The 15,253-nt window shown below is 53.1% G+C and overlaps 1 protein-coding gene across 1 annotated transcript in view; it reads right to left on the bottom strand.

Annotated features, from left to right (window-relative positions):
* Positions 1-15,253, bottom strand: part of SLC6A11 (solute carrier family 6 member 11) — a 95,444-nt gene that overhangs the window by 62,700 nt on the left and 17,491 nt on the right. Inside the window, exon 5 of the mRNA XM_040994889.1 lies at positions 4,964-5,096. Within this exon, the coding sequence (XP_040850823.1) occupies positions 4,964-5,096 (133 nt within the window). The remainder of the gene's footprint in view (positions 1-4,963; positions 5,097-15,253) is intronic.

The raw sequence follows: 15,253 nt of genomic DNA, 5'->3' as shown, positions 1-15,253 counted from the left end.
CATTTGCCTCAGTGCTTTGTATTTTTTGGAGAGGCAGAGAGACAGAGAACGAGAGTGAGAACTCTCGTTTACCAATTCACTCCTCAAAAACCTGCAACAGCCAAGACTGAGCCAGGCCAAAGCCAGGAACTGACAATCCAGCCCAAGTCTCCCACATGGATGGCAGGGGACCAGGTACTTGAGCCATCACCACTGCCTCCCAGGGTGCACATTAGCAGGAGACTGGAAGCCGCAGCAGAGCCAGGACTCAAGCCCAGATACTGCGGTATAAGAATGCTGGCAGCCCAAGTGGCAACTTAACCCCTGTGCCAAATGCCCTCCCCTCTGGGAATGAGGGCAGGAATCGTGGGAATTACTTCTCTTATCATCCCATGGCGGCCTGCCCTGTGCTGGTCCTTGCTCACTTCCAGATGCACTTGGCCTCAGGCTGATGGCAAAGCCACCATGACTCTCCTGTGTCTGACTGGGAAGGATGGGGGTGGTGGGTAGAGGAAAAAAAGAGAGGCCTCCCATCCCCAGGGGACACCCAGGCGTGGGGATGGACTCCTGGAGCAACATGTGTTGGGAGGTGCTGGGGAAGGGTTAAGAACTTCCACCTCCAAGGCCCTCTCTGAGCTCCTTGAGGCTCTCCCAACTTGGCCAGCTCTACAGAACCACTCCCCCCCAACTGGGCAGTCACCGGGACTTGGGGGGCCTTTGTGCTCTCATAAAGACGGTATTACTGAGTCGCAAAGCTCCCCTCCGCTCCAAGCCTGCTAGCTGCCAGGGTTCCCGCTAAAGGTGAAGCCCTGTCACTCACGGCCAGAGAAAGGGCTGAATCGAGATGCTGAGCTCTTTTGACTTAATGTCACAATTTGCTGCTCTCCTGAAGCACCGTGGTGGGAGATGGGCTCATATCCCCGTACAAAAGGCCTCTTGGGGCAGCTTGGGGAGCCCTCGGCTTCTGGGGGCTTGGACCAGGGGCCGCCCAGGGCAGTGGCTGGGCACTCTGCATGCTTCTCATGAACGCTCTAGTTTCCTCTCTGAATGCAGACATCAGCCCAGCCGCCGCGAGGGCCCCACCACCAACGCACTCTCCTGCTTGCCTGGGCTGCAACAAAGGCCACTTGAGGGCCCAGGGACAGCGCTGCCCAGTTCCCTTCCCTGGCTTGTTCTCTGGGCTTTCACATCATCTCTTCCTTTCATTCCCTGCCCCCTCTACTCTTGCTTCATGCCTCATTGAACCCATTAGACACTTTATAGGGTGCTCCTGAAGAATAAATGTTCTGTGTGGGGCTCCTGATGATTCCCCCGCTGGTGGATCCAACATGTCTGGGTGGGTTGGGGGAGAGGACAAGTCTCCTGCAGCCCTTGAGGCTGTGCTGCCATTAGGAGGGGCTGAAGCAGGTGCAGGTACCTGCCCAATGATGGCCCAGGAGCCAGGGACCTCACCCACTGTTCTTTGGTCCAAGGGACTCCGACACCATCCCTCTGTGACTCCTTGACACAAACGTCGGCTTAAGCTCTGGAAATTCTGTCTTCTCATCTGTGAAATGGGGGCCATGGCCATGCTGTCCTGAGGACTGAGCCAGAAATCCAGCACAACCAGGCATCTGCTCTACGACCGCCCCACCCGCACAGGCTGGCCATGTGCCCTTGTGGCACCTCCAGGGCCTCCACTTGCTGGTGAATGAAGAAGGGAAAGAAAAAGACTCAATGCAAGGCTCTTTGCAGCTGTTTCTGAGTGAGTGTGTCTGTCTGTGTGTGTGTGGAGGTTGGGGGGTTCTCCCCCTGCCTTGGTGTCCTGGAGCTTTGAAAAGAGTAAAAACAGAGCCCGAAGGCAGTGAAAAGGCACGATTCTTCTTAAACCCAGCTAATCCCGTAGCTTCCTCTTACAGGAGCAAGGGCAGGAGGCGGGGAAGGGACCACAATTGTTTTTGCACAGCCCTTGCCTCCCAACCACTGCTCCTGGAGACCAGGAAACGAGGGGGAAAAATCCATAAATCATCCACCAAGAGGAGGACAGAGGAGGACCCGGGCTAGGGTAGAGGCCAGGAGCCAGCCGGAGAGACGGAGGGGAAGTCAGGAGGGATGCTGGGATAATTTGGAGGGTGAGGCAGCGCTGACAGAGGGCATAGTGTCCAGACAGGGGTGACCAGCCACCTCAGTCAGGAGCCTGGGGATGTGGAGGTTTCACAGCCTCCCATGACTTCAGGCCCACAGGACAAGTCTGCCAGCCCAGGGGGTCTCTAGTCCCTACCCCAGTGCTACCTCCAGCCCCGTCATCTGCATGGAGCGCCCTATTCCTTTATCCCACTCCCAAAAGGCAGCCAGTGCCAGCTGTGGACATAGAAGCATACCATATGCCCTGTTCCCCAACTTCCATCACCAATTTTCTGCTCATCAGCTCAGGGTTGGAGCTACTCACGGCTTAGTACAAAATCACAGCCTTCAAGGCTTGAGCCCAGCCCGTTCTCCTGTTCCTCATTGATGCTGCTCTCACTTCACTGAGCCTCTCAAGGTTGCTGGGTGTGTCCCCGGTAGGGACGTTGCTCATTACCATCCTTCCCATCTCCGGTGAGGCTGCTGTCCAAAGGATGCCATCCCTGGGCTCTCAGAGGGGCCACCATATGCATGCTGGTTCCTGCAGCCTTTCTGTGCCTGGTTTATTTCCCATCTCATTCACGGTCTGGTTCATTCACTTTTACGAAGAGCCACCTGTCTGGTGCTGGGCATGCACAGCAGTTACACAGTAAACATTGGACAGATGGAGAACAAACGAATGAATGAGCAACAATACCCCTAGCAAATGAGGGGATGGACACAGGAGCCACCAATCTGAGGCTGCAGGGCGGCAGGGACCAACATTACCACTGGTCTATCAGTGCCTGGAATGGCCCATACTCAGGTGACAATATTTTCCTGTTAGTTTCCTGTTAGGTAGGAAACATTGAGTAGCAGAGTAACTCATTAGGCCATAAGCCTCTGTGCAGGGCCAGATCATGAAAAACAGGTCTGGGGACCACTGACCCAAAATGCCTGGGAACTGAAGCCTTACAGAATCTGGAACTCTGGACTGGGGAGTATCACAAAACATGCATTGAGCCATGTGAGGGTAAATGTGGAATCCATGTAGGAACTATCAGGAAGTGGGAAACATCTGGCCCATAGGTCAATCTGGTACACACCTGGTCTGCCCCTGTCAGAGCAACTGCAGGTGGTACTCAGCGTCAGTAACTCCACAGCGGCTCACTTTCGATAACTCTGTAGGGTCAGCAAAGGATGCTGTGAATACCCAAATGGGCCTTGGCAGAAAAAAAGGTTCCCCATGCACAATACACACACTAAACACACAGCCATATATGAAACAATTTGTAAATGAACCAAGTTTGCAGCATGGAATTTCCACAAGCAGCATCCTTGGTACTCACAAAGTTTCAGATGTGTTTTCAGAGGACAGTGGCTTCACCTCCATGTTGTTTTTTTTGTGGGCCACCAGGTATCCATCACAATTATCCATTTGTGCTGTCACAGTAGCAAGAAAACAGCCATCAACACACCAAAGAGGCAACTCACGGCCCTGTGACCAGCACAAAACACGATTGACAAACAAGCCATGTGCTGCTTGGGACCAGAAGCTACCATAGGCCCATCATGGATTAGAACAAGGCCAGGCAAAGCCACAAGAGGATGTCATGTAGGTGGTGAAAACCCTTTTCTGTCTTCAACAAACATGGATGGGGCTGCTAGGAAAGTGTCACAAATCATTAATGTTGCTGCTACTACATGATGGCCAGATCAGAGAGTGGGAATAAACCCTCAGAATATCTCAAGGAGAATAAGGCACAGGATTCAAAGCTTTTCAGTTGTGCCACACGGCAGGCAGCAATGTGTGTGTGCAAATGGAACTCATCAGTGTGTGTGCAAATAGAAACTCGGTGTGTATGTACAAATGGGAACTCTTACAAGTTACTCTCCCTTGGGGAATGGTGGCAGGGGCTGACAGTGCTCAGTGTGGATGGTGGAGAGACAGGACAGACAAGAGAAGTTGGCTCCTTCACAGAAGCAGGCTTGGTTGGAGAGATGAAGTCCTGCAAAGGGACTTGCTGGTTTCAGGTCTATGGCATGGGCAGGAACAATGTGTTGGATTAACTCAAAAGGGGATCCAGGACAACCACAGACAGCTGCACATCCTGGTCTGATTTCAATCCTCTGTCTCCCAGTTATCCACGGGACCTGTTGATCGGGAGGTTTCCCCAAAGACTCCTGTACTCTAATACACAACTAAACCAGGTGTTGTTTTAAGACTGTAGAAGATCTCTAAAACTCCAAACTGTACCTAGAAAAGAAGTAACTGCTGGCCACTAAGATCTTAGCTATCTTCCTGAGGTGGGGAAATAAACCGCTGGGTGAATGCCTACTTTGTGCTTGGAACAAGAACGAGGCGTTTGTCTTGAAACCGAAGGCCAAATGAGTGGAAGAGTAGGCATAGGGGAGGCAGACGGGTCCCATGTATGCTGCTTCTAGGAGTGGGGTTCAGAGCAAAGCTTTGGGCACATACTTCCCTGATCTCCACTTCCTAACTCAGAGAAATCAGGTTTCAACCTGAAAACCAAGCTGCCTCCTAGCCCTGACGTGTGCTGTATTCTAACATGGGCCAGTTCTCTTCAGTGTGAACCTCCAATGTTCAGACAGGTCAGGGTCAGGTTCACTTGCCCAGGGCAGACAGGCAGGCTTTGCTGCTTCCTAGGTGAGCACATTGAGGTTCAGCTTATGAAATGGAACATCCCTAAGGTGCATGGCAAGTCACGGGAAGAACAGATGCTCAGCTCCTACGTGCGCTCTCCGGCTGGTGCCCATTCTGCCTCCGATCCAAGGAGCTGGCTCAGACACCACGCATTCCGGCGTCATGCGTCACTGCAAGCCTGTATGAGGACTTCTTGCACCTCCCCAGCGCTCACCATGGATTGCTTGTCCCTCTTACCTTTCCCGTGGACTTGGTCCCCTTCCAGATACAGAAGTAACAGATGGTCCAAGCTGCCAGGAGACACAAGGCCAGCTCCCAGCGTAGGTTCCCGATGTGCTCGATCCCATCAGAGATGGCCAGGACCCGGCGCCTGCAGAGGGAGGGTGGGGTGTCAAGCCACACTCACCCAACTGAGCCAGCACTCTTCATGTGCCTCTGGGCTGGGTACAAGGGCAGAGAGGCAGCCCCTCCTTGGAGCCAAAATCAGGAAGTTAGTAGAGCTGCAAGGACCAGGGGTAGGGGTAGTGATGTAGGGAAAAGACCACAAAGTACCTACCCACTATGGGAATGCTGTGGAGACCAATCTGCTGCCCACGTACATTCCACAACCCTCCCCAAAGAACCACAGGACCCTCTTGGCCTGCTGGACTCAGGATGGCCTAAGGACCTGCTCTGGCCATTATGTGTCCAGCAATGGAAAGGGTGTCGTGTCCGACAGGTGCTGCCATCTTCCGTCTACGCATCCTCTGCCACCCGTATCAGATCCCCAGTGGGAACAACAACTAAAGTGTCACAGGGAGCTTTGGGCTCTTTGGAAGAAGCTGTGTTTGCTGTGGTTTGACTCAGGACATCTCAGCTGCCTGGAGGAAGGGCTATGTGTGTCAGGCTGTGAAGGATCAGTGGACTTCAGCCAGGAGGAGGACGAAGTGCATGCAGGTCTTTTGGGGTTTTGAGAACGGCACGGGCAAAATCCAGAAGATGGAGTGTGGCATTCAAGGAGCACAGCCATGTGGATCCTTGCCCTTGATAGTGCAGGGGCCCTGGAGAGGGAGGTGTGGGTGCACCGAGCCCCTGCCCTTCCCTGGCCTTCCTCTCAATGGACTCAGGCCTGGCTCCTGGAACCCCTGCCCAAGGTTTGTGCTCCTGGGAAGTCAAGTCGCCACACTCCACATGGAGCAACGTGACAAACCCCCTCCACGCCTGCTCCATGAACCCTAGGCCACTGCCAAGCCACCCAGCAGACCATGCCAGTGGCCTCTGAGTTCTGGGAATGTCTTCTGAGTGGGGAGCCCCCAGCCCAGCCAGCATGAAAACCACCCTCAGTGTCCGTCTCCCTGGGATTCCGCGCGGAGCCTGATTCTGCATTAATTACTCAATGACACCAATTAGCACGGGTCCGTGGGCTCCCTCCAGGCCCAGCTCCCCCCTGAGAGCTCAGGCAAGCCTGCAGACAAAATTAGACCCAGTGCAAAAAGGATACTGGCTTACAGGCTGCCACCGCCAGGCTGGAAAAGCGGCACCAGAAGGGTTGGCACCCACAGAGGAAATGCCTCCTCTAGCCAGGCAAGGTGTCAGGAGGTTGAGGCCACAAAGTAAGGCCCAGTCAATTTCTGCCCTTCAGGAGGTTCAGCTGGACCAAAAGGACACCCAAGACACAGTGGACAAAAGGATGGCACTGACAGCCCTGGACCTGCTTCTGAAGTCTCAGCCATCTCCAGCTGTGACTGGTCGCTAGAGGCTCGTACTACTGCACACCCTCCAGCCAATTCTTGTCCCTAACACAGCGGCAGCCCCAAAGGTGGCTGCTGGGGCACAAGTCAAAAACCCAAACTTCCTGTGCCCCATTATAGACCACTGAGTTCCAACCCCTGCGGAACAGCACCTGAGAACCCCCCATGCATGGTGGGGCATGGGCATCACAGAAGGAAAGCCAGGGCATGGGCACTGGCAGTGGAGGGATGACCAGAAACTCTTACTCATCTAGTTTTGGAGGAGGAATGTGGAGACATCACTGAGAAGTGACTGAAAGTGTGGCCATTCTCCCAGCAAAACGCTCTCCCCATAAAAACAAAACAAAACAAAGCAAAAAACATTGCAGGGACCTCTGTTGAGTTCAGCAGCGGCCAGAGTCTCACAAGTTCAGCCCAGTGGTTAGCAAACGAGAAGGGACAGCTCAGAGCAAGGAGATGCTGGGCCTGGACCACAACACCAAAGAAACTGACAGGTGCTCAACTGGCAGAGGTACATGGATGGATAGACACACACACTCACACATGCGTGTGCACGCCTTCTTGCTGAGGTCGCTAGTTCTGAGCGGGGGATGAGAAAACTGGAAGTCTCACAGTGACAGAGGCAGAGAGCAGCGGCAGCCCTGGCAGGAGCGAGCTGGCTCGGCTCCCCTGTTGCCCACATTTTGGATGCTGCGAGCTTCTGGGTCGTGCAGCCTGTGCTGGCTCCCTCGCACTTAATTGAACAATCTGAGTCTTCCACAGGGAACAGATGATGGAAGGCTACAGAGGATGAACTGCTCTTTTGTTCCACGAGATGCAGTTTGGAAAACATCCTCCAACTATTTTCTTTGGGTTGTAGCAACTCTGAACTTAACCAGGAACGCTCCTTGGGGGAGCGCCGAAGGGGCCCACGGGGGCTGTGCTACCTCCGGTTGCTTGGTTTTCAACCTGGGGCAACTGGGTGGCCGATGGTGACATGGCAGGAGGCATGGCATCAAAGCTCCTGAGATGGAGGCCGGGAGAAACAGGGTAGACGAGGCAGGGGACACCCCTTTTCCACGGCGAAGAGCTGGCTTCAAGACCTCCCACATCTCTCCTCGGAAACAGACGTAGGTGCGGGGCGGCTGTGGAGGGGATCGCATAGGTGCCCCCACCGTACCCCCTACTGGTTGTGCTCAGTCCTCATGGTAACACAACATTTGCCAGGGCACTACGCACAGGGAATGGGTCCCAGGACCTCCCGCCAGTCCAAAGATGTGAAATGTCGGCAGAACTGCTCAGGAGGGACGCACACCCTCTCTGCGATGACCAACGACACCTGAAGGAACAGGGATGCTGCAGGCACAACCAGAACAGAGGCAATCTATCCTCCCAAACAGCCCAGCCTATGGATGTGGCATCACTTGCAGATGCGGGGAGCCAACAGCTTGCCCATCCTGCAGATGGGGAAACCGAGGCCTCTGACTGGTCCAAGCTATTATCTGAAACTAGACTTTTCAGGTGCTAGCACCCCTCACTCTTGCTCCTCTCCAAGGGTCTCACACACACGGGGTGGGGGTTGAGTCTACAGCCTCCTACCTAAAGTTTCCAGTCTCCAGAACAAGTGCTGGTCAGACTGGGGTGTGGAGCCAGAGAAGGGAGGTGTAGGCCGAGCTTCCCCTGCCAGAGGGCTTGGGAACGGCCCTAGCCTAATGGGGGCGGGGGGAACTTCATCTTCATGCTTTGCACGAAGCTGGCAAACAGATCACCTTTCTTTAACCTGCCATGGAGGACAGCACTGCCAGGGACACGGAGAAGGCCCTAAAAGCTGGAACGGAGGGCTAAGTTATAAACAGCCCTGCCAGTCTCCCAAAGCAACAAACACACACGCAGAAAAAGGCCCTGCTCTGAAACAAGTGTTTTCTGGGACTCCAGGGAGCACGGCAGCACCACTGGGTGCTGTTCTCCATGCTCTGGGAAGAAAGAGGTGTGCCCCTAATTCTCCCTGCGCACAGGCCGGAGTGGGGGTGCTGCTTCAGAACTCAGAGGGCAATCCCCAAAACTTAAAAACCCAGCCGGGCTCTCTTCGAGCAAAAGGCCTCTCTGGATTTCAGGTGTGCCAGTCAAGCATTCAGCAGACAACACACAGATCACCCCAAGGCCTGGGGTGATCCTGCAGGGCGACCCCCCCTCCCCCACCCCCGCTCAGAGGTACAGCGGAAAAGACTTGAAGCAGGACAGCTTGTGCCTCCCGCCAGTCTGCCCCTAGAGGACCCAGGCCATCGTCCTGCCGCCACGCCCCAGCCTCCTCTTTCCCACATTACAGTGGGAATGTATCTGATAAGGTAGTGTTTGTGAGACACCCAGAAGCTCGAAGAAGCCTTGATGAAGCCATCTGCACAGCTCCGGCCGACCATGTGCTGTCCCATCTCGCAGTCTCCCTCACTGAGATGCAAATCAAAGCCATGACAAAATGCCACTTCACACCAGCCAGGACTCACAGGCAGCTGTACTGGCTTGGACCTGGAGGATTGGGGCCCTCCTGAGCTGTTGGCGGGAAGGCAACACTGTACAGATGCTGTAGAAAATGGTCTGGAACTTCTTCACCAACATTTTTATCCACACCAACCACTGGGAAGATACGCCCAAAAGGACGGAAACCATGGGCTGGGAAGAAGCGTACATAAACAATGGGAGTGGCACTGCACACATGGCAGCACCCCCACATGGCAGGACTTGTGCAGAACCGCCAAAATGAACACAACACTGAGCACACTGCCACCTGGGGACAGCTGCGCCACAATGACCACAGGTCACGGGACTCTGAACACACAGCATCCAGAACAGGCAAATCTGCAGGGAGCGTCACGGAGTGGCTGTGCGCAGGGGAGCCAGGGGAGGGCCCCCAGATGCTGAGGTGGATGATGGAAGCTTCCAGGCTCACGCTGTGGTGATGGCTATACATTCACCATGCTTACTCAAAACCACTCAACCGTACATCTTAAAAGGAGTAGGTTATACCCCAGTAAACTTGTCAAAAATTTAAGGAGGGGTCTCTGCACACCATGTTTCTGCTTTTCCAAAACACCACAGCACCCCGTTAGCCTGTGACCGGCCATCCTCTGAAATGGTCAAGCAGCAACTCCAGCCACAGGCCATCGGTGTCCCACCATGTCCCTACTGTATACACTTCCTCCTTCAGGTTACTCAGTGGCTGCCTTAGCTGTCAGATGGACCACAGTCCCAGCGTCATGGTGCTGGTGTTCCAGCAGTTCTCATTCCCTCTCTCTCTTACACACACACACACACACACACACACACACACACACTTAATAATGGCCCCGGAGTATAGGAGTAGTGATACAATTTTATTGCAGTGGAAACTGTTACAGTTGTTCTCTCTTAGTGCTGCTGTCCGAAGTTCTTGGGCTGCCCGGTGTGTAAATGAAGCTTTATCCCAGGCACACATGTCCAGCACAGAGCAGTACACCCAGGTATGGTACCACCCATGGTGGCAGGTGTCCACTGGGTCCTCAGAACACATCTGGACACCGCACTCCTAGCACGCACGGTGCAGGACAGGTGCATTACTTCTGCTCCTCCTTGGCTGTGGGCGAGACCCAGAGGAATATGAGAGTGGGGAGGAGCAGGCAGACACCCCACAGAGCAGCAGACCAGGCAGCAGAGGGAAGAGCCAGAACACACAAGAAAGCAGAGAAGTAGGAGGGGACGCCCTGCAGCTGAGAACGCTCATTTGAGGGATGCAGAGCCTGGCCAGCAGAAAGGGCCTCACTGACCCCACAGCTCTGGCCCCACAGCCCTCGCATCCTGCCTCTTTGCCCCTTGCAGCAGGACTCAGGCTGTCCCCAAGTGCTACCGAAGTCACCCCCCTCCACCGCCTCTCTGCTCCAAGGAAGGCAGCTCTGCATTAGCGAGCCAATGAGAGTTCAAAGACACCCTGGTGCACCACCTTCACCCCCATCCCCAATGAGGTGTTCCAGTTTAACATGGATGGACAGAGGTCAGCAGAGTTCCCTGACAGCCCTGGATGAGGAGGTCATGTAGGGATGGGCTGTGCTTCCAGCTCAGGTGCAGCCCACCAAGAGGCTACCATCTGAGATCCAAAATGAAAGCAAGTGTGTTGTGCATTGGGGGACGGGGGAAGGACCCAGAGGAGCAAACACTAATTAGTGATGTCCCATTGTCCATGACTGGCCAAATACCACCATCTGCAGCTCTAAGTGAAGTGGACAGGAGTGCTCTGTGCCTTATGATGGGTTAGGTCAATCCAAAACATCCAAAGCCAGACCATCTTGAGCCCACCTAAACTACAGAACACCAAGCTTCATAATCCAGCACAACCCCACAGTGTCAACCACATCCCCTCACAGCCATGGGACTGATGGGTGGCTGCAGCATCCAGAGAGCTGGGTGGTACAGCACCAGCTCGGGAAAAGACCCCCATCCACAACTCCCAGGTTTCAATCAAGGGAGGTGCCTTTTCATTACCTTGATGTGGACAAGGTGTCTCAACCATCCACTTTGGGACAGGTGTGCAGTTTCCCTGATTCAGTCGACAAGGAAGGCAGCTTTATAATTACCTAACCGGGGACCCCACTGATGAGGGTCATAATCAAACTGCCCCAGCTCTGGAGCTCCTTCCTATGCTGCGAGTCTCGCAGCTGCTCCACACTGCAGGTGCACAGGTGAGGTGTGTGTGCACATGTAGGAACGCGAGTATTAAACCTAGACAGTTGTATACTTATACCTTCTCAAGGCTTGTTTGAAAACACCTTGGAAAGGAGATGACAGCAATCTGCAAACAGTCACTTCCAAGCTATTTTGGTCCTGACCCTGAATAAGAATCACTCATTCAATAATGCAAGAGGGAGGGAGAGAGGGAGGAGGGACAGATAGCACTGAGCCAGGCCAGAGTCTGGAGTCGGGAACTCAGCCAGGTCTTCCCTGTAGATGTCAGGAATCCAAGTCTTGAGCCATCAGCAGGTGTGCGTTAGCAGGATGCTGGAAGCAGAACTAGAGCTGGGAATGCAGTCCGGACACTGGGATACAGGAACCAGGTGGGCAGTGCCATAATTGCCATGCTGAACGCCTGCCCCAAGGTATTCTGGTTTTAAGTTCCGGGCTAGTATTTGGTTTTGTCTCTGTCCCACATTGTAGTACCCAGGTTTGAGTCCTAGCTCTGCTCCTAATTTTAGCTTCCTGCTAACGCAAACCCTGAGAGACACAGATAATGGTTCAACCCGTTACAATCCTGCACAGGGCAAGGGCACACACAGTGGGCACTCAGTAACTAAGGGGGCTTCTCTTGTGCTAACAGCACATAGTCCAAGGCCAAAGGCAGCTCAGACAAAACGCTGCCAGTTCAGTTAATGCTGCTTCCTAACGACACCCCATCTGAAGGCAGGGAACTATGATCCTGGGGAACGTGAAACGCGTTCATTACAGGGTCAGGAATGCATAACAACAGACGGCAGCCATGCAGTACTTCCCAAGCCCAAGCACTATTTCAAATGCACTAACAGTATTTCCATTTTTCAGACTAAGAAACCGAGCAGCAGCGAGATTTAAGTAACATGGCCAATGCTCACAAGCAGAAGCAATCAGATTGCAAATACTGGCTGGCTCATCCCACAGCCCAGGCTCAGGGTACCCTTGCTGTATCATGATGTTTTTAAATAGTACTTAAACCACTGCACACATGAGCAGCACCTGCAACCCCAGGCTGGAGCTTGTGGGGTATTGCCCAGATGGCCCAGGTGTGCGTCGGTCCTGTGGCCAGCAGTTGATACTCGGGGCCCGAGCTTCCTGCAGAGATGCGACTAAGATGAGACTACGACAGAGATGCACACTAAGCTCTGTCTTGGGTATGGGTGGTAAAGAACAGCTTCCTGCTGCTTGGCTGACGTGGGGCCTGGCTGGTGCTTCAGGGGCGGCCCTGGGGCTTGGGAATGGAGGCCACAAAAGGCCTGGATCTGCCTACATCAACAACTCTGAAGTGGAAGGCACTTTGTGTGCTGTTTTTTCCTGTACTCACACAGATGGTCTCTGATTTCAGGCTTTCTGACATGGAGCAAGCATTTGGCATTTGGCATCGTGGTGAAGACCCTGCGATGGCCACACCCCACATTGGGCAGCCTAAACTTGAGTCTCAGCTCCAGTTTTCTATTCCAGCTTCCTGCTCACAGGCACACTGAAAGGAAGCAGACGATAACCCAAGTACCTGTGCTGGTGCTTCCCAGAAGGAAGACCGGCTTGGAGTTCCAGGTTCCCAGGTTTAGTCTGGCCCAGTCCTGGCTGTTGCAGACACTTGAGGAGTAAATCAGCAGTTGTGAAAATTCTGCCCCTTGCTCTCTTTGTTTTTAAAATAAATTTTTAAAATGTTTCTAAGTGCCTGCGCGGTGGCCTAGCGGCTGAAGTCTTCACCTTGAACACGCCAGGATCCCATATGGGTGTCGGCTCTAATCCTAGCGGCTCCACTTCCCATCCAGCTCCCTGCTTGTAGCCTGGGAAAGCAGTCGAGGACGGCCCAAAGCCTTGGGATCCTGCACTCCTGTGGGAGACCTGGAGGAAGTTCCTGGCTCCTGGCTTTGGATCGGCTCAGCTCTGGCCATTGTGGTCACTTGGGGCATGAACCATCGGACGAAAGATCTTCCTCTCTGTCTCTATTCCTCTCTGTATATCTGCCTTTCCAATAAAAATAAATAAACCTTTAAAAATGTTTTTTTTTAAAGTTTTTCTGAATTATTGACAATGTCAGAGCATGTCCATACAACCATTCTGTTTTACAATTTTTTTGAAAAACATGTATTAATCTATTTGAAATGCAAAGTAGAGAGACAGGGAGATACAGAATTTTCATGCACTGGCTCACTTTCCCAAAAACCACAACTGCAGAGGCTGGGCCAGGTTGAAATCAGAAGCCTGAAACTCCATCTGGGTCTCCCGTGTAGATAGAAGCAGCCAAATACTAGGGTCATCGGCTGCTCTCCCAGGAACATTAGAAGGAAGTTGGACTGGAAATGGAGCAGCCAGAACTCGAACTGGTGATCCTGCGGAATGCTGGCTTCGAAGGCAGTGGCTTAACCCACTGCATTACAACACTGGACTCTGCTTTACACTTTCAAGGAAACACTTTACACTGTTACAAAACAAGCTTGTGTGAGATGGTTTGGTCCAACTCCGGGCAGATCTAAATGTTCTGAGCACATTTAAAGCAGGCAGAGTTAAGTAGCTTACCTCTATTACCTGCATTTTTACCTAAAATATTTGCAACAGAAAATGGGTCATCAGGCGTTAACTACATCATGAGCTGAGAAGTAGCCACACTTCACACATTTTCTGTATAAAGATACAGGCTGCCTATTCAGGAAGGTAGTCAGATGCCGCTGGAGAACACGCCTCTGTGAAGTACACCGGCCTAGAGGGCTGGGGGAGGACTGTGAACCCAGGAGACAGGCAGCAGGGAGGAAGAGAGAACTCCCAGGTCAGGGCTGGAGTTCTTGGGCACCCTGCTCCCCTATCGGTGTCGCTGGGTTTGATACCCAGCTTTGGCTCCTGACTCTAGCTTCCTGTTGATGCAGACACCTGGAGGCAGCAGGTGATAACCCAAGGGACTGGGTACCTGCCACCCCTACAGTGGACTGAGTGCCTGGCTCCCTCCATCGCAGCCTTGGGTGTTGCACTTGGAGCGTGGACCAGCAGGTGGGGATGAAGCCCCTCCCTAGGTCAAACAAATAAATAGATGTCCATGGAAATACTGTCCAAGCTGAACTGGTAACAGAGTTGTCTCTTAGGAGGCGGGGACAGGAGAAATAGATTTAGGAGTTACATACAAACTGACAGTGAAGGCCCAGAGCGATAGCTTAGTGACTAAATCCTCGCCTTGCATCCACTGGCATCCTGGCTGCTCCACTTCCATCCAGCTCCCTGCCTGTGGCCTGAGAAAGCAGTAGATGATGGCCCAAGGTCTTGGGACCCTGCACGCACATGGGAGATCCGGAAGATGATCCTGGCTCCTGGCTTCAGATCAGCTCAGCTCTGGCCATTGCAGCTACTTGGGGTGAACCTGTAGAAGGAAGATCTTTTGGTCTCTCCTCTCTACATCTGCCTTTCAAGTAAAATAAAATAAAATAAACCTTTAAAAAGAAACTGACAGAGAAATGCATTACAAGTATCCAGAAGTGTTTCACTTTTATATAAAATGTATCGCATTTAATTCATTGTTTTCCACAAGCAATTACACAACACTTAGAATGCAAGGGCACCCTGCTAGCGTGGTAAAAACACTGACGTGAGGCTTGTTTTGGCAAGTCTGGGACCTCTCCAGCAGTACCAACTCCCCACCCCTCTCCCCTTGCTGCGTTCAAGGGTCCCCAGACTTCACGAGGGGAGGGGACGCTGAGCAGAACCACTAGCTGTCCAGGCATTGAAGTCCTCTCTTCCCAGAGCCAAACACACAGCCAAGGGTTATTGGGGGGCTGGCTGTGCAATGCGGGTACATAAGCCAAGGCAGGTTTTCAGTACCTCCAAGACCCTGCTTTTCTTCTGCCTACCTCATAGGGATGATTTAAGAATCAAATGAGAGGGCCCAGCGTGGTAGTCTAGTGGCCAAAATCCTCACCTTGAATGCATCAGGATCCTATATGGGCATCAGTTCTAATTCCAGCAGCCCTGCTTCCCATCCAGCTCACTGTTTGCGGCCTGGGAAAGCAGTCGAGAACGACCCAAAGCCTTGGACCCTGCACCCATGTGAGAGACCCTGAAGAAGTCCCTGGCTCCTGGCTTCAGATCAACTCAG

The sequence above is a fragment of the Ochotona curzoniae genome, unplaced genomic scaffold (genome assembly GCF_017591425.1).
Source record: "Ochotona curzoniae isolate NIBS_2020 unplaced genomic scaffold, NIBS_Ocur_1.0 contig_908, whole genome shotgun sequence".
Taxonomy (NCBI): domain Eukaryota; kingdom Metazoa; phylum Chordata; class Mammalia; order Lagomorpha; family Ochotonidae; genus Ochotona; species Ochotona curzoniae.
Note: the sequence above shows the minus strand (reverse complement) of the source record. Positions and strands in the feature narration are given on the sequence as shown.